At 40.4% G+C, this 23,004-nt stretch overlaps 1 protein-coding gene across 6 annotated transcripts in view; it reads left to right on the forward strand.

Moving 5' to 3' along the window:
* Positions 1 to 23,004, forward strand: part of ATP8A1 (ATPase phospholipid transporting 8A1) — a 236,037-nt gene that overhangs the window by 105,118 nt on the left and 107,915 nt on the right. For all 6 annotated transcript variants that reach the window (XM_060012624.1, XM_060012626.1, XM_060012628.1 and 3 more), the window contains 3 exons: positions 3,718 to 3,787; positions 9,340 to 9,424; positions 14,146 to 14,285. In XM_060012624.1, the coding sequence (XP_059868607.1) occupies positions 3,718 to 3,787; positions 9,340 to 9,424; positions 14,146 to 14,285 (295 nt within the window). The remainder of the gene's footprint in view (positions 1 to 3,717; positions 3,788 to 9,339; positions 9,425 to 14,145; positions 14,286 to 23,004) is intronic.

Here is a 23,004-nt window from a genome sequence, read left to right on the forward strand (position 1 = left end):
TTTGAACATAACTGTCTGCATTACAACTGTAGGGGGTATAGGACCAAGACAGTGATCTGGAAATATCGTTATACTTAGAGGTGCCAAGATTTATTTAGCATGAAAATGAATCAGAGTCAGGAACCCACCATTCTAATTAAGTGTTCATTATAACATCTAATTGGATACCCATCTCTCTGTTAGGTATAAAACCAGTTCCCATGTAGTAGGCAAGGGCAGAAAGCAAAAGGATTATTTTACTTACTTTATTTCCTAAGGTCAAATAAGAGAGGCCTTCCATTATGGTCAGTGATATCTCTATGAGTTTTGGGCTCTTTATTCCCACGTGACTATGTAGTTTCCCAACTAACCTACATTCTTGGGGCAAAATGACCTCAGCTACAGACAAGAGGGTCTTTATAAAGATTGTGTCATCATTCAGGGGACACTTAAAAATATCTTCAGGACGTAATGCTGCTGTTCAAGGAAATAAGTGTCCACTTTTTTTCTTGAACTTTTTCCTACATAAGGCAAGTCTGTACACTAAGAGGCATTTTCTTTTCCGTGCCAACATTTGTTGCTGTCTTGGTTAGGAGTGACCACATGCCAGTGGTTAATATCAAAAGTAATGGGATCTAATTTATTATTTAAACATTGTGGTTTTTTTCACTTGTATGCACTGAAAGGCTCAAAGGAAAATGCATAAGAAGAAGTTGGATGATTAACTGTCATAGAATATTCTCAAAGTGTATCCCCCATCTTTTTTTTTTCCACATCAAAGTGACTGTTTTTCCTAAGCCTACTTGTATTATGTCTGTAATATATTATAAACAGTGTATCAATTAGCATTTGGATATGTTTGTTTACGAACACACACTTAGAAACACTATGTAAGTGGTAAGTGTGTGAAGAAAAATAAAGCAAAGTTAGCAGCTCTTTCAGGATGCTGTGATGGGGGAGGCTTAAGGGTATTAAAATAATCTCTGAAAGACATGAGTGGTTTACACTAGGATGATGGTAGAGAAAATAAAGTGGAGTTGATAGAATGCAGATACCCTTTTGCAGGGATGTCAGGGGGCCATTGGTATGAATTGGATGCGGCAGGAGAAAAGAGGGGGAGGGGCTAGGGTTCCTGGCATGAGTGACTGGGTAGATGGAGGTACTGTTTACACAAATGGTGGATACAGGATAGATGCTGAGGCTGAGATGTTTGAATCGTTAAGTTTTAGATGCCAGTGATATATATATATACATAGAGATGTCAGGTAGGCAACTGGTTATAGAGGCCTGACACATAGAAACCTATGGCTGAAATATAAATTTGGTAGTCATTGGCCTGTAAATGGTATTTAAAGGCCATGAACGTGAGTTGGATCTCCTGGATATAAAATAATAATAGAGTAAGGGAAACAAAAAAGGCTGAAGACTGAACTACGAGTAACTCTAAGGGTTGATTAGCAAAGAGGAATTAGCAAAAGAGACTGCTCTGTGATTAGAGAAAGAGAGTGTAAGAACATAAAGCCAAGGGAAGAGGATAATTTCCAGGAGGGTGTGGTCATCTGTGTCAGAGACTGCTGCAAGGTTAGGTAAGACAAAGCTGAAAGTAGTTGTTGGACTTAGAGGTTCAACAGCTGCTGGAAAGAGAAGCAAGATGGGAGTGACTGGGGAATGAGTGGGAACTGTGGATGGCAACTGTTTTGAGAAGTTGAGCTGTGAAGGGGAGTAGAGCGTTGAAAAGGGATGTGTGTGGCTCAGCGGGGAGGGTTGTTTGGGATGAGTTTCTCAGGAGAGAGACTAGAACTGTTTCAGTACTGATGAGAAGGATCCATTGCAGGAGGAGAAGATGCAAGTTCAGGGGAGAGCAGCACAGCTTTAGGAGTGAGATGACCAGGAACGCAGGGTGAGAGAAGATTCACAGCGCATGTGAAAGGAAGGTCTCTGATATGAAAGGAAGTGTTCCTTCCATGGTAACAAGAAACAAGACAGAGGATGGTCCACAGTGGATAAATGTGCAGGTTTTAATGGCAGAAAGAATAGGGATTTCTTGTTGGAGGCTTCCGTCAAGGTGACTGCAAAAATTCTGAGGGGCAGGAATGACAAGGGCACATTGGAGACTTGAGGAATGGAGAGGTGCTTATAGTCCTGTGGGGAGACAGAGAGCAAGCAAGCTTATTAGAGAAATGTAGATGACGAGGCAGCATGGAGCACCCAGTGACGTTGGGACCATGTGTTTACTAATCTCTGGCTGGGTGACTTTGCTCCAGCAATGTCCACTTACCCTGATGGACCACAGAAAGGGTTCCTATTCACCCAAGATTTGGGAGTTTTGCCAGGAGAAGAAAAGAGCAAGAAAGTTGATGAGTTTGGGACCATGCCATCAAAGCTGCATTAAGAGAGACATGAATCATGAAGGGCTGAGATAGAATACCTGGATGTGATTACAAAAAGGGGCCCAATTAAAGGTAGTCCTAAAGCACAGGAATGAAGATCAGAGATATTAATACAGTGGGGATTAGAGATGGAGAAAGAGAGAACTAAATACTCCTAGACATTTCCGAAGGAAACTCCAGCTGTATGCTGACACCAAATCTAACTGCTATATTGCACTCATCTCAGTTTTTTAGCCACAGAACGTTATAAGGTAACACAAGTAGACGCAGACACTTGAGAAGTCTTTTTTACCCCTGGTTTCTGGAGAGAATATGCTTATACACAATTAGTTCCAAGTGAGGCTTATCCTGTGCAATGCCATACCTGTTTACTCTGTTCACTGTTACTTGCAATCTCTTTGCTAATGCATTAAAAGATGTTGTGTGTTTGACTAACAATTTTTATCTGTCTGTACTGCCAACGTAATGTTAAATTGTTTGTGCTCATTAACTAGAATTTGCAAGATAAATTAGGTTTTTTACATGATGCCAGTGGTTTGCTAGTAATCATTGAAAAATGATAGTCATGAAGGCTTAAGTGGGTTTTTAAAGTTCTAGTGTTTGCCTTTATGTGTGATTGGATGTGTACTTAAAATTGACTTTCTGTTTGAATAAAACAAAAAAATCCCACAAGGACTCAGAGGCAAAAAATACACAAATCAATTTTCATTGCAAAGTAAAGGAGCTGTTACAGTGGAGGATTCCTGGACTGAATGTCAATATTATGACATAGTATGAGAGTGTTTCGTGTTTGGTAATTGCAATCATTGTTGCTTTTGTTGTGGTCATCCACTTATAATGCTTGGTCTCAGTTTATTTATCTCTTGTAAAAATAAAATACAGTGTGTGTGTGAAAGTTATAAAAGTTCATATAGACAAAAAAAGATAATTTCTTTGAAGTACGGTAAATCAGCCATGTTTGAATATCAAAAAAATTGATTATCATTTCTCTTTTTAATAATTCATCGAAAAAGATACTGGCTTAAATATTTTTTAAATCTGAAAACATTGAACTAGAGCTCTCCTTTATCCTGGTGGATACTAACTCTTGCAGGTTTCTAGGGAGCTATTTTGTAAATTATTCCTCTAGGGAAGCAGATGGTACCCTGGTGCCTTAAAAAACATAATGTAACTTTCAAAGGACTCAGCTATACACCCAGGGGATAGTTTGTGTATGTGGAAAGATCGGCCTCATAATTTGGTCAAATTTAGTTTTTCACTGGGAGTATTAAAATATGTGAGACGTGACAAACAAATAGGTGTATCTTCTCACTACGCTGACACATTGTGGAAAACCTCTTTCTTTCAGTGCTAGAAAAAGAATGTCAGTGATTGTTCGCACTCCATCCGGGAAGTTACGACTTTACTGCAAAGGAGCCGTAAGTTTTTATTTTTGTCCTTTACAGTTTTGATTTACGATGGTTTATAATGGATACGTTAAGCATTCTGCTACGGAAATGTAACACAGATGTTTAGCCTGAAGCTGCTGACGTCCACTTTGGGTAGTGTTTTATAGTAATAGTGTTCAGCCTCTTCTGGTGAAATATGGAATTCCTTCTGGGTAAATTTGGTGCTTTGAAAAAGTTTGGCCTGGGTTATTTATATAATTCAATGTTTGGTACATAATATTTGAGGTTTGTTGTTTAGAAATATGTTAGAAGCCAGTTAAATACGGAAAATATTTTAAAATTGAATTAGAGATGTAGTGACCTATACCAGTTTGAATTTAATTTTTTAAAGGCCGTAGAAATGGGGGAAAAATGGATCACAATTACTGCTATAATTTCTTCATGTGGAGATTACTACTTGTATTGTATTTGCATTGGTTTAATTATAACAGAATTTCTAACTATTGGTTGGCTATGGTATAGCGGTAGGTTATATTGACAAAATAGTTATTCTAACTGAATTTTTCTAGTTGAAATATGTCTACACTCATGGAAATATAAGAAATCTACTGCCCAGGGCCTTTTCTTTCTAATTCTTAAAATTAGTTAATATTTCCCTTTTGAATTATCCTTTCCAGGTACCTAGTATAGTTGGAGTAGTCAGGTAACTTACCAACTTGGAACTTTCCAATTTCAACTATAATCACCAATCTTGCTTTATTACATAGAACTTGGAAACTGAACTTACCAAGAAACCCAAGCTTATTATTTGAATTCCTGTTGAGAATGTTTTTCAGTGCCTTGGTTTTAAAGCATTGAAATGTAATTTTTGAATGCCTTGGTTTTAAAGAATTTTGGTAGAATTATTTCGTGGTGTCTCGTGAATGTAGTTTTAGAATTCCTTTGGTTGTTGATTCAAACATCTAACATTTGTTTGCTGCGTGCATTTTATCTACTAGACTTTCAGCTGGATTTGGGGGTTAGGAAGATAAGACTCAAAACTTGTCAGGAGCTTAAGACTACTCAGGGAAATATATATAAAGAGAAGATTAGGATACAATATTGAAATATATTGTAAAGATCTTCCACCTCCCAGTGGTAATACATTAAGTGATAAAGTAATAAAGAGAGCCCTTAAGACCTCCCACTTTAAACGGTTTGTATGTGTCCAGTTTAACTACACCCAGTCCACATCCTCTTTTCTTAGTTTTGAGTAATCCAGCTAGAAACTTTGTTTGGGGCATTAAAGCGCTGAATAAAAAATACAAACATTGGACTTCTTTTTTGAATAATCATGAAGATAGTTTGCATACATTAACTTGCTTATTGCCGCTCCCAAATTAGTTATGATATGTGGTTGAATACTAAAAAAGCATAAACATGTAAAACAGCAAGGTGCATTTGAGAACTATGTGCAGTTTGGCAGGGAATAGCAGAATGTGAGGTTAGAAAGGTGAGCATGGGTTTTTCATGCTCGAGAACTTGTCCTTTCTTTCTGGATCATTCTGATGCCATTTAGAAGGTGACTTAAAGCAGAAAAGAGATGTATAGAGAGTTAGCAGTTGAAGCTGTTGACTACAGTCCAAGAAAAAGTTGATAAGGATCAAAACCTTATAACAGACAATTGCAGAGAGGATTAAGAGGACAGAGAGTTAGGACTTAGTAATTGATTACATGTGGGTGATGAGGGAAAAGATGATCTAGGATTATCAGATTTCTGTTTAGCTAACTAAATAGACTAAGTGATACCACTTACTAAGATAAAGAGTTGGGAGCTACATCTGGGCCATAAGAGCAAAGATACCTGCATTTCACAGGGGAAGATATATGGGGTGCTGATATAGGAGTTAAAAGTGTAGCTGGAAACTAAAAGCAGGGGATTGATGAGATCTCATATGGAGAAAATAATGCATGAAAAGAGAGGAGGGCTAAATGTGAAAAGTAGAGGATTCAGGAAGGACATTGAAATTTGGAGGAAAGCCTGAGGAGTCCGTTGATTCCTTGGCAGAGTGAATAATCAACAGTGACAAGTGCAACAGAATACCTTAGTAATGAAAGGCAATTAAGAAGTCTTCAAGGGCCTCCCTGGTGGCGCAGTGGTTGAGAATCTGCCTGCCAATGCAGGGGACACGGGTTCGAGCCCTGGTCTGGGAAGATCCCACATGCCGCGGAGCAACTAGGCCCGCGAGCCACAACTACTGAGCCTGCGCGTCTGGAGCTTGTGCTCCACAACAAGAGAGGCCGCGACAGTGAGAGCCCTGCACACCACGATGAAGAGTGGCCCCTGCTCGCCGCAACTAGAGAAAGCCCTCGCACAGAAATGAAGACCCAGCACAGCCAAAAATAAATATAAATAAATAAAAATTTAAAAAAAGAAGTCTTCAAGAATATTTTCCAGTCAACATGGTATTATCTGTTCATAGTTTGATGCACCTCCTTTATTCCAAAATCATAGCAGTGATGGATATAGTATAAAGAGAAAACAGAGGTAGACCAAAATAGGTATAGAAAATCAAGGTGGTACACTGAACTGAAGTCTTGAGCTGAGATGGGTAGGAGTCCCAGGCCCTGGGTTGGGAATCAGGGAGCAATGTCTAGAGTTTGGTTTCTGTGGGACAATGGGCACAAATAGTACTTTCTGTAAAATGCAGATAGGAGCCAGCCTCCCCTCTTTAAAACCTAAGATGCTGGTAAACTTCCTAACCAGGAGAAGAGCTGAGGAAAGCTCATTCAAGCCCCTACTGGAGAGTACAGAAAACCACTAGATTGAAATGCACGTGAAGAAGGAAAGAGCAAGAGCAAAACTTGGAGACACATGAGGAAATCTCATGTCGAAGAGAGAACAAACATGTAAACAACTGGATCATAAACTCACCCCAGATGAAATCATTTGTGTAAACTGTTCTGACAGAGGATGTTTAGAGCTCAACATGATAAAGAAATTACAGTTATTTTTAATCAAAAAGAAATTTGGGAGAGAGGGGAGAATAGGTTACATGTAAGATAAATTAGAAATCATAAATTTAAGAAAAAAACATCAACAAATGAAATAAGCTCTAGATAGAGTTGGAGGGGTGAGGATGGAGTTAGTGAATTGGAAGATAGTATTTGAAGAGTTCATTTAAAATATCACACAAAGAAATGGGGTGTGTGTGTGTGTGTGTGTGTGTGTGTGTGTGGATGACTTATTTTTCTTGCTTTTTTCCAGATTTTCAGTAATTGGGTTGTCTTGCTTTGTTAATTTTTAAGTGAAAAAGAAGGAAAAGTACACAATACACAAGTTGTGTCTGCAGTAGTAGCCAATTTAGGGAAAGTTACATTTACACAAATAAAAATTTAATTTATTCAAGAAAATAATCCTACTCCAATATTTATATTCAAGAGAGAAATTAGAAACTTGAGTAATACACTTAATGCTTTAGGGACCTTAAAGTGAGTGCAAATTTTCAAATTAAGTGCCCCCGAAATAAAATTCTGTGCCATATGCAAAAAAGACCACATCTGAAATTAGTTATTTCTAGCCATTCACCACCACGGCAGAGGCAAAGTGCAGATAATTCTGAAAGGCACACATAAACACAGTAAATGTTTGTCTGTATTTAAATATAGATGTGTATAATGTCTTTAGCAAATATTCCAGCCCCAGCTTCATGCAGCAGATCAATCTCAACTTGGTGTTTAGCTGGACAACAAGGGCAGATTCCTTGATGATTAGTAACTGGCTAATTTATAGCAAGATTATCTGCATGACATCAGTATAAATTACAGTGCTTAGCTAAGTAATTATATAAGACCTTTTTTTTTCCTACTTGATACTTTATTATTATTGATGCTTAAATTTCGTTGTGTAGCTCTCCTTTATTTGGCTTTACTGTATAATGTGGTATTCCATATAACTGAAATTTGGGGATAACTGAGAATTACATCAGTGCTTTGTTCATTTCACACATATTTTTTGAATACTTGGCGTGTGCAAGGCACTGTAGGTGAGAGACAGAGCAGCACTGGAACTTCAGACTAAAAGATGAACAGGAAAACAACGCTTTGTATGAAAATTTACCGAAGACAAATTCTTGGCCGTGAAGCCTAGGCCCTTCACATAAGTGACTGTAATCTGACAGTGCATACCACTCCAGCAGCATCACCCCACCATGATTTTCCACTTCTACCTTGCCAAGGGCTAAGACACCAGATACGTAAATCCATTTAGGGTGATCATCAGTTTCTTCCACTAGAATGCTTAACTACATTGCAGAATTTAATCTCCCTAGCTTTCTTACGTATCACTTTTGTTTTCGTGACTTTAATTTTTTTTAAGATTTTCTTAATTTAAAAATGGCCTATTTTAATTTCATGGAAAATTTCATTAGCCTCTCAAAAAAATAGTTTGTAAGTTATACCTTTCGTTCTCAGAAAGGAGCCATGAGGGGAAATTATCATTTCCTTTTGCTTTGCCCCTCTTCCCATTCCACCACTGAAAAATGAAGAGAAATTCATAATCGGAGCCTGGAATATTCCATCTGTTCTGAGGTCACTAAGTTCTGTTTCTCTCAAGGGTTCTAAATCATACTCCATTAGTCTGCTTCCAAATCTCAGCCCTGAGACTGGAGACCCCAAAATGAGTAATGCCACTGAGAAAGTAATTGCAGGTAAATGATTTATTTTTTCCTGGTCTAATAAAACCATGAAGGCCAAATACTAAAATTCCTAAAACATTAAACCCAAGCTGAAGAACAACTAAAGGAACAATAGGCAATTTATAAAGGGACAAGAATTAGAGAAGCGTACTGATGCTTAAAGTTAAAGCTGAAAGGGACTTTAAAGATAATCCGGTAATTTAATTTTACAGACTAAATAAATTGAGCCTTAAAGCTAAAGTAACACAATGAGAAATATTCATCTGTAAGGTAATGCTAGGCTTGTCCAAGATCCTCCCTGCTCTACCCACCAGCCCACTCCATGAATTTAGACCTGTGGTTCTCAGAGTTTGTTCTTTTGTGAGCACCAATCCCATGAAGATGCCCTAACCTCTAAGAGGTTCAGTAGTAAGTTTGGGGCATATACCATACCGCCCCCTTGGAACCACCATGCGCATTAGCGTTTTAAAGGCTCTAAGAAGTATTGCCGCAGGGCAAGCTCTTTCGCTTTGTTTAGTCCAGCATTTCCCAAACTCTTTGAGTCCTGGACCATTCTTCCTTATAGCACCTGTGAACACTGCATTGTTCTGCAAAATCTTCAGGAGTTGGGGGAGATATTGCAGCACATCACAGGTAGGCGAAGTATTGATAGAATATGAGGTTTTGAACATTGCAGTAATTATGGATTTATTCAGAAAGGAGAAAGATGAAAATACAGGACCAGAACCTTATTTCTTAGTGTCATAAGGGAAACAGTGTTATTAGGGAAAAATATTTTGTACTTCAACACTAATGCTAAAAGCGATTTTTTTAATACTCATTTGCTGCTAATAATGTTGCCAACATCAACTTTATTAAACTCAGAATTCTTAGTTTAAGTGTGTATACCTTCTGTTCGTTTTCCAGGACACTGTAATTTATGACCGACTAGCAGAGACTTCAAAATACAAAGAAATTACCCTAAAACATTTAGAGCAGTTTGCTACAGAAGGTGAGTGTAATATGGCAATAAAGCATGATTAAAATAAAATGAAATCCTATACTACCAATATATTACAGTATCATTCTTATTATTTTACTTAGAGATTCCTAAAGTAAGATGAAAATAAATGTTGATAATGTAGATTATACTCTATGCTGTTCCCACCCATTATTTTTATTTTGCTCTCCTGTATTTATTAAAATTTTGAGAGACTTTGCCCCCACGTTTTAGGGGATGTAGGGCCTATAAATCTGTTTGCTTTTTAGAATAAATACTGTTTACAGGTTTTTTTTTTTCCAGCATTTCAGACTTTCTTCAAACACACAAATGGTAACAAAGGGCACCCACAAGTGACAGACATGGTCCCTAATGCCTGGCTCAAAGGCCATGCTGGAGGGTGTGAGGGACTTCTCAGCCCTACTCCCTCAGCAGCTCTGTCCCTTCCTACTCTACACCTCACAGGCACCTCTGAGATCAGTTAAAAGTGCGCAGAGGGCTTCCCTGGTGGCACAGTGGTTGAGAGTCCGCCTGCCGATGCGGGGACACGGGTTCGTGCCCCGGTCTGGGAAGATCCCACATGCTGCGGAGCGGCTGGGCCCGTGAGCCATGGCCACTGAGCCTGCGCGTCCGGAGCCCGTGCTCCGCAATGAGAGAGGCCACAACAGTGAGAGGCCCGTGTACCGCAAAAAAAAAAAAAAAAAAAAAGTGCACAGAAACTAAGTTACTGTAGAGGAAGTTGGGCCCTGCCTCGGTGGCAAGAAAGAGGAGCAGGTTCTGAGGAAAAGATGGAAGCGGGCTACTGGGTCACCACTCAGGAGATGCCAGGCTGCTCCCTGGTCTGGCCTGTGTCACCCACAGCCTTGGACCTGGGCAGAGAAGGAAGCAAGGAGACACTCCCAACATGGCAGCCCTGGGCAGCTAGAGAGTGTGGGTCACTGGTCATGTGATACCCCAAAGCCAATGACCAGACCTCTCTCTGTTTACAGTTTAAATGCTTTATAGCTCAAGCAATGCAGAAGGAAAGAAACAAGAGTCGAAGAACTGGGTATTCTAATCTAAGAAAGAGGAGAAGAAATAAATAAATCTCTGTAACTCTTAAAATAGTTATTCAACTTAGGGTCAACTCAGAACTTATTAAGCCCCTACCACCTGCCAGGCTCTGTGTGAGACCTGAGAATCCGTGGCAAACATGCTTAGTTCTGTCTCTGTTCTACTGAAATGTAGTCTAGGGAGATGATCTAGATGAGATGAAAGGAAGTGAGAGTTGGTACACATTAGGGTCAGTTCCTACAGGAATTTATAGAATCTTATCTCTAAACTTAACAAAAGTGGCCAGCGCCGTATCTGAATCTCCCATCAAAGTTTTCACTCTTGTCTGCGTCTGCTGGAACTGTTGCCAGTGGCACCGAGCCTGACCTCTGATCCAATCCTTTTCCTCTTAATCCAAGCTACAGAAAGATAGGAATGTTTTTAAAAGCACTAGGCTTTGAAAAGCAGGAACATGAAGAACCTTCTCCTATTTCTCCTCCAAAGATGGAAGAGCATGAAGACCCACAAGTCTGTAGAGTTCAGATTCCATGAGGCGCAGCTTCAGAGGGGCTTGGCAGGTACAACCTACCCAGCACACAGCACAGGTTCCTTTTTTGAGGAGGGTTAGGGGAGCATCTTTCTCCTCTCTGGTTGTGATGTTAAAGATATTCCAGCTCCTAGACACATTCCAATTGGCTTGGCCTCCACCTCCACCCCTTTGTCTCTGGCCCTAGGTGAGCAGCACTTGTGCACCATGGCTACCCCAGAGTAAGTTTCCAGCCAGGTTTCCAGAAGAGAAAAACATGTCCTAATATGGCCCAAAGATTTAAGTTCTACTCGAAATGATCTGGCAGTGGACAAGCCTACTCCTTTCTTGGAAGATGGTGTCCTCTGGCCACTTTATGTCCTATCTTCTTTGCTTCTTTTTTTTTTTTTTGGCTGTGTTGGGTCTTCACTGCTATGCGTGGCCCTCTCTAGTTCTGGTGAGCAGGGGCCACCCTTCACTGCGGTGAGCAGGCTTCTCATTGTGGTGGGTTCTCTTGTTGCCAAGCACGGGCTCTAGGCATGCGGGCTTCAGTAGTTGTGGCACACGGGCTCTAGAGCACAAGCTCAGTAGTTGTGGCACATGGGCCCAGCTGCTCCACGGCATGTGGGATCCTCCCAGACCAGGGCTCGAACCCGTGTCCCCTGCATTGGCAGGTGGATTTTTTTTTTAACATCTTTTATTGGAGTATAACTGCTTTACAATGGTGTGTTAGTTTCTGTTTTATAACAAAGTGAATCAGCTATACATATACATATATCCCCATATCTCCTCCCTCTTGCATCTCCCTCCCACCCTCCCTATCCCACCCCTCTAGGTGGTCACAAAGCACTGAGCTGATCTTCCTGTGCTATGCAGCTGCTTCCCACTAGCTATCTATTTTACATTTGGTAGTGTATATATGTCCATGCCACTCTCTCACTTCGTCCAAGCTTACCCTTCCCCCTCCCCATGTCCTCAAGTCCATTTTCTTTGTCTGCGTCTTTATTCCTGTCCTGCCCCTAGGTTCTTCAGAACAATTTTTTTTTTTTAGATTCCATATATATGTGTTAGCATACAATATTTGTTTTTCTCTTTCTGACTTACTTCACTCTGTATGACAGAGTCTAGGTCCATCCACCTCACTACAAATAACTCAATTTCGTTTCTTTTTATGGCTGAGTAATATTCCGTTGTATATACGTGCCACATCTTCTTTATCCATTCATCTGTCGATGGACACTTAGGTTGCTTCCATGTCCTGGCTATTGTAAATAGAGCTGCAGTGAACATTGTGGTACATGACTCTTTTTGATGGCAGGCAGATTCTTAACCACTGTGCCACCAGGGAAGCCCCCCTTCTTTGCTTCTTTTTCTGACATGGTCCCAGCCATATTTTCTTTGACTTGAGATCACTAGCACCTAATTGTCTGAGAGCTAAATGACCTTGAGCGAGGACATTGTCTTCTTGGGAACCTAGTTAACTGCATTTATCTTGGCTGGCAAATGCTTCTCCCTCTTCCTTGTTCCAGCTCATCAACTTTTTTCTGGCTGAGGGTAGCCTCCAAGTGAATTATAAAATTGACAGGCATTGAGCACTAGAAGTAGGTCACTTCAAACATCAGCTGGGGGGCTTCCCTGGTGGCGCAGTGGTTGAGAGTTCGCCTGCCGATGCAGGCGACACGGGTTCGTGCCCCGGTCTGGGAAGATCCCACATGCCGCGGAGTGGCTGGGCCCGTGAGCCATGGCCGCTGAGCCTGCGCGTCCGGAGCCTGTGCTCCGCAACGGGAGAGAGTCACTGTCCCTCAGTTTTTTAGACTCTTTATACTACAGATTCACAGTGGTAAAAGAGCAGTAGTAAATACAACCATATATCCCAGCTAGAGGAAGGTGGCTCTCCCAGTAGACCCCACTGGGGTCCCTCTCTTCCTTACTTCATAAGCGTCTGTGAAGCCACTGTGTTCAGCACTGGAGTTACAGGTATGAAGAACTCCGGGACCCTGCCCTTCAGGAGCTTCAAGCTAATGTAGGAGATCACAAGAAAAACAATATGAAACATTGCCATTCATACCACAGGAGTGTTGGGGATTTCTGCCTTTGGGGTCTGGGTGAGAGGAGGATGCTTCAAAGAGATGGTTTTAAGAACTGAGTCTTAAAGTAGATGCAAGGCAGGCAGCAGAGGGGGATTGAGAGAGGGGGGAATGGAGAAAAAAATGACCAGTTTGTGCAAAGACCCTACCATGGGAAGTGAATGGCAGAGAATGAGGTGGAAGGCAATTGATATGTGGTGACTGAGCCAGACTCTGAGGTTTGGACTTCATCCTGGGGAACGATTAAAAGACTTCAAGCAAAGGAATAACCTGATGAGATTCATTCAGATTTTAGAAAAGTTACTCGAGGCATGGAGGGTGGATTGAAAGAGCTGGGGAATTGGACACTAAGGTTCCATTGAACTTGAATCAGATTTCAACATATTGTTTGAACTGAATCAGTGTTTTCGAAATGAGACTTCGTTAAATAAAAATGGAAGTGTCAATCCAAATTTAAACCACTTCTTTCACCCCAAAATGAAACTTCATGCTGTTTGCAGACACCCCTTACCCACACTCCAACCCCCCAGGAAAATTAACCTACTATTTGTCACTATAAATTTACCTTTTCTGGACTTCTCTTTTAATGAAATTCTACAACATGTGATCTTCTGTGTCTGGCTTCTTCCACTTAACATAATGGTTTTGGAGGTCGTCTATGCTGCAGTGTGCATCACTACTCCATTCCTTTTCATTGTCCAAGAGTATTCTGTTGTATGGATACACCAGTTTTTGTTTATCTGTTCACCAGTTGATGGACATTTGGACTGTTTCCTTTTGGGGGCTGGTATGAATGGTGCTGCTAATGAACATTTACCTGCAAGTCCTTGTGTGGATGTATGATTTCATTTCTCTTAGGTAGATAGCTGGGAGTGAAATTGCTGGGTCATATATTTATGTTTAACATTTCTAGAAAGTACCAAACTGCTTTGCAGAGTGGCTGCAGCATCATTCTACCTAACTATAAATTTCCTGAGCACCAGATAAATATCACTGTGCTATGGGGAAAAAAAAATAAGGAAGTGTCAGACTTCTGAACAAAATCTTATTTGATGTTGTGGTTGGGGGTGTATGCTCCCTTTTTTCAGGGTTAAGAACTTTGTGTTTTGCCGTGGCTGAGATTTCAGAGAGCGACTTTCAGGAGTGGCGAACGGTCTATCACCGGGCGTCCACGTCCGTGCAGAACAGGCTGCTCAAACTGGAAGAGAGCTACGAGTTAATTGAAAAGGTACGTGGAAGACTGTTTTGCCCGTAAGGCAAGTTTGGTTTCCAGAAAACTTGTCTTAATTCAAGGGGCCAATAAAATTAAAATCAAAATATCTTGACACACCACTAAACTGTTGAATCTCCTCCGGTCTAAGCACTGACAGCTCTTAAAGTTTTTGCTGAAAAGTCTCTGGAATTGCTTTATATAGATCTGGGCTCTTTTCACAATTTTGGATCAAATTTAGCCTCATCTAGCAATACCTTTGCCAAAATCTTCCATTGCGTCAGCATTGCTGAAGGTGTGCATGCCTCCTGCTCACACACAGACATGCACACACATGCATGTGTGTATATAGTTAATGAAGGCATATAATGTGTAATACAAAGTAATATAATAAATATACAGCTTGTGTGACTCCATAGCCAATCATATAGAATGTATAAGTGAACAACCCAGTGCTTATACCTGACCTGTCATTGTTCACTTAGATACATCCATCATTTCTGCCACAACTATAAATATCCTCATTTTACCGACAAAGAAACCAAGGCTCTTCAGCCAAAAAAGTGATGGATACGCTATGATTGATGCTGCATAAATAGCAAGAAATCTTGCTTCCTAAATTAAAAATAGCAGACATTTTTTTTTTTTTTTTTTTTTTTTTTGCTGTACGCGGGCCTCTCACTGTTGTGGCCTCTCCCGCCGCGGAGCACAGGCTCCGGACGCGCAGGCTCAGCAGCCATGGCTCACGGGCCCAGCCGCTCCGCGGCATGTGGAATCCTCCCAGACCGGGGCACGAACGCGTGTACCCTGCATCGGCAGGCGGACTCCCAACCACTGCGCCACCAGGGAAGCCCCAGACATTTTTATGTTGTACTTACCGTGTGCCACGTGCTGTTTGTAGCACTTAAATCTATTAACCCAGCGGTCCCCAACCTTTTTGGCACCGGGGACCAGTTTCATAGAAGACAATTTTTCCACAGACCAGGGAGGGAGGATGGTTTCGGGATGATTCAAGCACATTACATTTATTGTACACTTTATTTCTATTATTATTGCATTGTGATATATAATGAAATAATTATACGACTCACCATAATGCTGCCAGGAGGCGGAGCTCAGGCGGTAACGCGATTGATGGGGAGCGGCTGTAAATACAGATGAAGCTTCGCTCGCTCTCCCGCTGCTCACCTCTTGCTGTGGGCCAGGTTCCTAACAGGCCACGGACCTATAGTGGTCCATGGCCCGAGGGTTGGGGACCGCTGTATTAAATTATTTAATCTTCATAGCATCCCTTTGAGGTAGGTAGTGTTAATTATCCCAACTGTGCAGATGAAGAAATCAGGGTAACAGAGAGGTTAAGTAATTTTACAGATTACTCGGCTCATAGAGGGTGAACCAGAATTCTGACTCTGGCTCCAGAGTTCATACTCTTAGCCACTCGAGTATCTTCATTCTGACTTCCTAATGACATAATTCCTTCAACTATACTCATGTTTATAAGGCATAGACTCAAGCTTGCTTCAAGTTGATCTTGCCTTCAGATGAGTCACGACTGACATGTTTTTTCTTCGTCTCTCTCAATGTACTTCCTGTCTTGGATGGTAGCCAGCACCATGCATGTCTCCCTGGACCCTTCCCTCCTTCCTCTCCCCGCATGCCGCCCACTCTGTGTAATACCGGCAGTGGCATGGTACAGCTGGAGGTGGTTTTCTCCGGTATGCGGTTGCCACTTGTGACTCTAGATACTGTTCCCCTGTCTTCTCAGTGGATTGAGATCACTTTAGAAGCTAGTTTGTGTCTCATCTCTCCCTTATATTTGAACCTATTTTGTATCCTCCTTATTTCTCAGAAGGCTTGTGATAGCATGTATGGAACCCTCCAACTCGATAAATCCCACCACCGCCACCAATTTTAGATGTGCACACACAGCAGGAGACTTGTTATTAATTTATTGAATTTCTCTCTCCCTTTTTTTTCTAATATCCTTATATATGGTTATGTGTTTGGAATATTAGTGAAATAAAGTAATTTTTTATTTATGAGACCATGACTATAATCTCTTTCAATATCTCCAACCAAAGTCCCATATTGTCTTAAAGTACTAACGGTATTGATTCTTAATCTTTGGCTTTTCTTACTCTTTTGAGAAGTTAAAAAAAAAAAACAAAACTGTTTGGAAATGATTCTTTTTCTCCTGTCTCCTTTCCTACACAGCCTGAATATAATGTAGCCTTTTCCCCTGTGGCAATGGTAGAATTAACATATAATAACTGAATAAAAATATTTTAAGTGGATTCTAACCATTAAATTTTGTTTCTACTTGAAGTGCACTGTAGCAGATTCTGGAGTTCAATGTTTAATGTGCCTAACATTTTTACTGTGAATATCCTAGAGTTTATAGATTCGATTTTATAGGTTTAACAGTTGTGTGTGTGTGTGTGTTTAATATGTCATTAAATTTTGACTTCGCTCTTTTAACTAAAACAGATGTTCAGCCTTTCTTCCAGCAGATGGCGATCGCGAGTCACATTGAAATTTCAGTTGCCTGGGGAACTCCATTACATGTATTTATATATTTTTAGTTTACAGATACAGAAGCCTCCCTTATGACTGTCTCTTACCTAAAATAAATGAAAAAGGGAATTTATAGCTAATTCCTCTTTACTTCATGATAAGCCATGCTCTCTTTTATTGAAAAATCAGAAAGGTGAAGAGATTGGTTCCCATGGTCAGCCAGCTTGTTCCATATAAGGACTGATTTTCTGTATCCCCTGAAACCATCGTTTCTTTCAGTAATTAACTTAAGTAACTTTCATTAAGCGGTTAATAGTTGCTACGTATCAGGGATGCACAACCAATTAAGGAACACTCAGTGTGGCCCTCTGAGTGTCATGGTCTGAACCAGTTCCTTCAGGAAAGCCAGAGGAGTGACCCACAAACTTGGGCCATAGCAAGCTTTCAGAGAGGTGGTAACTTTTGAAATGAGCCTCAAAAGATTATTTTACCAGTTAAAGGAGAGCAGAGGTCTTCTTAAAAGAAAAAGAATAGGCACAATGACACAGAGGGGTTCCTGCAACTAAAAGCTGCTTTTCTGAAAAATGATTCTCCCCCCTGATCGTTTGGGGACTGTAGGGTGAGAGCGGGTCTCTCTTGGTCTGAGCTTCCATTCTTTGTTAAAATCAGCTGGGATTGGTATTCAGGAGGAGTTGTGGGGGACTGTTACCACACATCGTAGTGAGGCAGGTTTCAGTGTGTCAGCGCAGGTTCTGTTGGTGTGTCACTCTAACTTAAATTTAGCTGTCATAGTCCTAGGCTCATCCGTTTTGGCTTCTTCCTTGGCTACTTTAAATGAGACTCATTTATTGTAATCTATTTTTCATATGCTTGGGATCTGTTTTTTATATAGACCATAATATTGGACTTGTAAGATAATGACTTTTAAGCTGAGAGTGGTTTTCAAATCTCTCTTTTTTTCTAAGAGCAGGACCCATTTTCCAAACTAAATATTGCCTGAATATATTTATATATTTTCAGTGTATATGTAATATACAGAAGCAGAGCTTCTCTGGTTAACAAGTGGAGAGGTGGGGAGAAGCCCCTAACTGTCTCTCCCTTCAGACCCTTGCCCTCATCATGGTCCACGAGTGGCTTTTCAGGACTCTGGGGCTCCACGGAGCACAGTTTGGAAACCAGATAATATTCCGTATGTGTGTGAAATTTTTAGGAAATGTGCTTCTCAAAATTTCTATAGATATTTTCCCTCGCTTTTCAACAAAAGATCAGAACATCCTTGTGGTCATACACAAGACGTTTCTGGCCATATTTGAATTAATGATGCAAAATGCCATTGACACATTAATGGTAGCATTACATTAAAGGCATTTAAAATGTGGAAGATTTGTAGAGCTTTTCCTGAAATCAAGAATGTATTTTTAATAAGTTACAAAATAAGTGGAAATGTTATAATATGGTTAAGGTTGTACTTTTAAACCCTGCTGTCTGTCTTATCCCTCCAGTGTTTGTTCAAACAAGTAATTCAGTTTTCAAAATTTAGTTAAAAGCCTTATTCCCTTGGGGGCTATAACTCCTAGCATAATTCCAAAAACATGTATCAAAATAAGCCAAGAACATCCAAGAAGATAATGCCATGTGTCCCCTGGTGCAATGCTTTGTCACTTTTCTACCCAGCTCATCTGAGCACTAGAATGCCCCCCTTCACCTTCAGGGCACAGTAAGGGAGAGAGGATGTGAAAGGTTTGAAAAAGTTCTCTGGATAGGGTTTTCCCTAGTAACAGTCATTTTTAGAGGATTTAGGACTTTTACATCCATCTATTAAATATCATCAACATCTCTGCTACACAGTTGTACAGTTTGGTCTCCAACACTTGCATTCAGATGGTAGACTTTTCAGGATTAAAAAGAAATCATTTCTCTGATGCTATGAGTTGTTTCAGGATGTTCCTGAAACATCTTTTTTCTTTTACTAAATAAAGGTCAGGAAGGTGACATTTATTACTAGGAAACCCAAGACATTCAGGAGCAAGAAGGCTCACATAGTTAAAATGCCAAAGGGATTATGAGAATCACATCAGATATTGAGGTGTCTTTACCCAGTTTGAGGAGAATTGTAGCATCACTTGGGTTTTGTGGACAGAAAACACCTTTTCGTCTCTGTTCATCACCACTTGAAAGAATTTACAATTGTCTCATTCTTTCAGACAGCACACTTGACCTGTTTTACCTTCTTTAGCCTATTTCTTTTGAAAGACAATGTATTTGGACTTGTAATTTAGATTATGAAACCACTTATAGTGTTGGTCTATGTTTTTAAGTATTAGATTTTTTTTTTTTTTGCAGTACGCGGGCCTCTCACTGTTGTGGCCTCTCCCGCTGCGGAGCACAGGCTCCGGACGCGCAGGCTCAGCGGCCGTGGCTCACGGGCCCAGCCGCTCCATGGCATGTGGGATCTTCACGGACCGGGGCACGAACCCGTGTCCCCTGCATCGGCAGGCGGACTCTCAACCACTGCGCCACCAGGGAAGCCCTAGATTATTTTTTAAATTAAGAATTTATTTGTTATTTGGTCGGGAAAGAATTGCAAATAAATAACAGAATAATTATCAAGTCTTATACTTCATTAGCAGTGGTTTCTCTAATTTCTCACCTTCCTCTTTGATCTGCTACTTTATATTTATTTCTAAGACACAAATTTATTTGCCTCATACTTATAGTATGCTGCTGGATTCCTTTGAAAATTAGTGGTACAGAGGGCTTTGATCTTACTTATTGGGGAATATTTTATAATTAAACCATTGGTCGAAATATGAAGGTACTCCTTCATGGTAAATAGAGTTTTTGAAAAATTTTTATATTTATTTGCTTCAATAGGGAAATGCAATTGCATAAATTACCTTCTAATCACTTCTGATGTTTGAGAAAGCAAATTATTTATCTTGAGCATTACAGAAAACAGTGAGATATAATACTTGTCTAGTATTTCCCCGGTGATAAAATTGTTCTTGTCTTCTTCTCTTATTATGAGGCATAAATTACAAAATATGCTTTTTGAAAAATCAAAACTTACCCCATACTTTTATCTGTTAATGTTTTTTAGATTAATTATGGGTCAGAGAGGATCATTTTTGAGCTCAAGAGTAATCAAAAAGCTACAATTTTGGCAGCATTTAGCACCCCTTTGAATCAGATAGCTGTGTTGTGTCTTATATGCACAAATTTTTATAATTCATAGTTAATATATATCTTCCACTAGACTGAAGCTTCATGAGAGCAGGGATCGTTTTTATCGAACTCATCTCTGTGTCTCCAGGAACTGCCTGTCTGGCCTGTATTAATCACTGAATAAGTATTTTATGAATAAATGAATGAGTCAATTAACTAATTAATTCAAAGGCTAAATTTACTTAGTAAGTGCTTGCTTAACGAAAGCCTGCCTTCTGTTACCCACATAGTTCATGCTTTCTGCACATTTGAGGATGTTGGTTTCAAATGCGTTGTCACTAAGGATACTTTAGGGATGTGTTAGAAAAGGTAGCTAAGGATTTTAAAGGATGCATTCGTTAGAAATTTAGACTCAGTCATTTTTTTAAAAACCTGTCTTCCTACTTATTTAACAGATGAATGTGGGACACTTGGTCGCAAAGATTCAACAACAAATGCCTCAGCACTTGTCAGGCTCTGTTGTGGACTCTGGGGGCACAGAAGGGGGAAAGGATGGAAAAATCCCTGTCTTCATTTCAGTGCAGGGAGATAGGCAGTAAACTTAAACACTGGAAAATGTCATTGCAGACAGGGCTTAGCACCCTGGGCTCCGCGATAGGCACCGAGATAGGACAGTGAGGTAGTTAGTGATCTTTTTTTATATATTATCTCCTTGGTTCCTCCCCAAAATATGGTTGACATTTCTGGGATTTTTGAGAAGACTGCCTTGATGTGGCATAATACAGATTGACCACTACACTCGGGGGTAACTAACAGCAGTCCAGCACCCTTCCCAACATATGGTGGGGAGTGGTGTAGAGGATTCCTAGAGAAATAGAAAACTTAATGAAAAACAGAACTTTTCCTGAACATTTATGACTGCCAAATTCACAGTCATTTCTGTATTGAACTGAATACTTTTTCAGATAAAACCACCCGTTTCTATTCTTAGTAGCTGCCAATATCACTTTCATTTGTACTAAAAACTGAAACGTACTAGATGAAAATTTACATGATGTACTGGTGATTTTGTGGTTTCAAATTCCAGTAGTTTCCTGTTTTACTGTTTGCTTAAGAACATTTGCAGTCTGTCAGCTTATCTACTAAGAAGACCTGCCAGTTTTTGAGCCTCTACTAAGCTTCAAGTCCTCTGCTCCTTAACTTGATTAGTTAGTTCCAGGGGCCTCTAACGTGGGGTACACAAAATGAACCACTGGGGTAAGCAAGAAAATGTTATAACTTCTGTTTCTATTTATGTTTTACTCATCTTTTTTTTTTACAATTTGTTGTTGCATTTTGCAATGTATATAATTTATTAACATTAACAAAGCAAATCGGATATACAAAAGATATATATATATCTTTATATATAAGATATATATATCTTAGGTATATATATATATATAGGTATATATATATCTTAGGTAAGTACTCAACATCTTTTCCTACCTGTACTCAAAAAAAAAAAAAGGTTAAGGTAAACAATCTGTTTTCATCCTCAAAACAACTCTAGTACAGCCATATTATTAGCCTTATCTTGCTGATGTAGAAATTCTTAAGTTATTTGCTGAAGGACACATAGCCAGTAGTTGGCAGAGCAGGGATTCAAATCCCAGTTCTGTCTTAATTCCAGATCTCAAGTTCCTAATCCGTATGTTATTCTGCCAGGACGGTTTAAAAGAAAGCAAGAATGTATGTAAAATGTTGGTGACTTGAAAAGTAAAATGTAACCACGTGTGTAGTTGAGTCATCATGAGATCAGCCCTTGGGGTGGGGAGGCATGGTATTCAGGACCCGTCTGCGTAGGAAATGAGGCAGGCTGTGTGCACTCTGTGTAATGTAATGTACTCTATCCTCCTTAAAAATGAAGGTGGGGGGCTTCCCTGGTGGCGCAGTGGTTGGGAGTCCGCCTGCCGATGCTGGGGACGCAGGTTCGTGCCCCGGTCTGGGAAGATCCCCCATGCCGCGGAGCGGCTGCGCCCGTGAGCCATGGCCGCTGAGCCTGCGCGACCGGAGCCTGTGCTCCGCAGCGGGAGAGGCCACAACAGTGAGAGGCCCGCATACCGAAAAAAAAAAAAAAAAAAAAAAATGAAGGTGGGAATATGTTTTTCATGATTTTCCCTCAACTCATCTTTAGAGTCTTCTTAGTGAAAGTACTTAATGTTCCCTTAGATCTCTGATCTCACGCTTCTCCTTTCTGGCTGATCGATCCCTAATTATGAACGCTTTGAGGTAGACTTTCCACACTGGGTTTTGCTCTCTTCTCACTCCGATAAGATGGATGTGTTGTTTTTGCAGGCTACACCCAGTCGCCTCTCAAATCCTGATTCTTTTCAGCTGGGTGTGTGAATTCTGACCTTATTTGGCAAGGCCTTGGCTCTGTGACAATTCAAATATGATTTCTGTGGTTCAAAAAGCACCAAGTTAAAACCTCCTTCTTGGCCTTGGTTGCCTGATTTCTCCAGAAGCAGGCTAATGAGCCATGCCAATGATTTAACGCTGTTAGTCTTAGTGTACTCTAGCTCAGCTTAAACTGAAAGGACAGAGGTATGAGAGTCTCTTCTGTTAAATAAAACCCCTTTGTTGTGTGCAAAGAGATGTTGAGAAGAGAAGCACAAGAGTGAATGATGCCCAGTGGAATGCAGACCAGAGAGAAGCCGGTGATCTTTGAGAGCCAGCGTTGTAGAATGGTTCTGAGAATCCCATGGCCACCAGGGCCTCTGTATTCCAGAGGTACCGTATCTTAAAGCTAAAGAGTATGGTGACTGCCACAGTCTTCCAACTGGTCTGGCAACCTCCATTCTTCCCCATCCATCCCCAGTTGGCCACCGGTGAACTCTCTGAGTGTAAATCTGATCCTGTCCCTCCCCTTCTACAGTTCTTCCCCAGATGCCCTTTGCCTTTGGAATCCCAAACATAAAAAATAGCCCCTTTGATTTCCATTCCTGCCGGTTTTTCAGGCTTATCGTTTTCCTAACTTACTACTCAGAGTTTGAGATGACTGATCCAATTTCATCCT

This window comes from Delphinus delphis, chromosome 5 (assembly GCF_949987515.2).
Source record: "Delphinus delphis chromosome 5, mDelDel1.2, whole genome shotgun sequence".
Taxonomy (NCBI): Eukaryota; Metazoa; Chordata; class Mammalia; order Artiodactyla; family Delphinidae; genus Delphinus; species Delphinus delphis.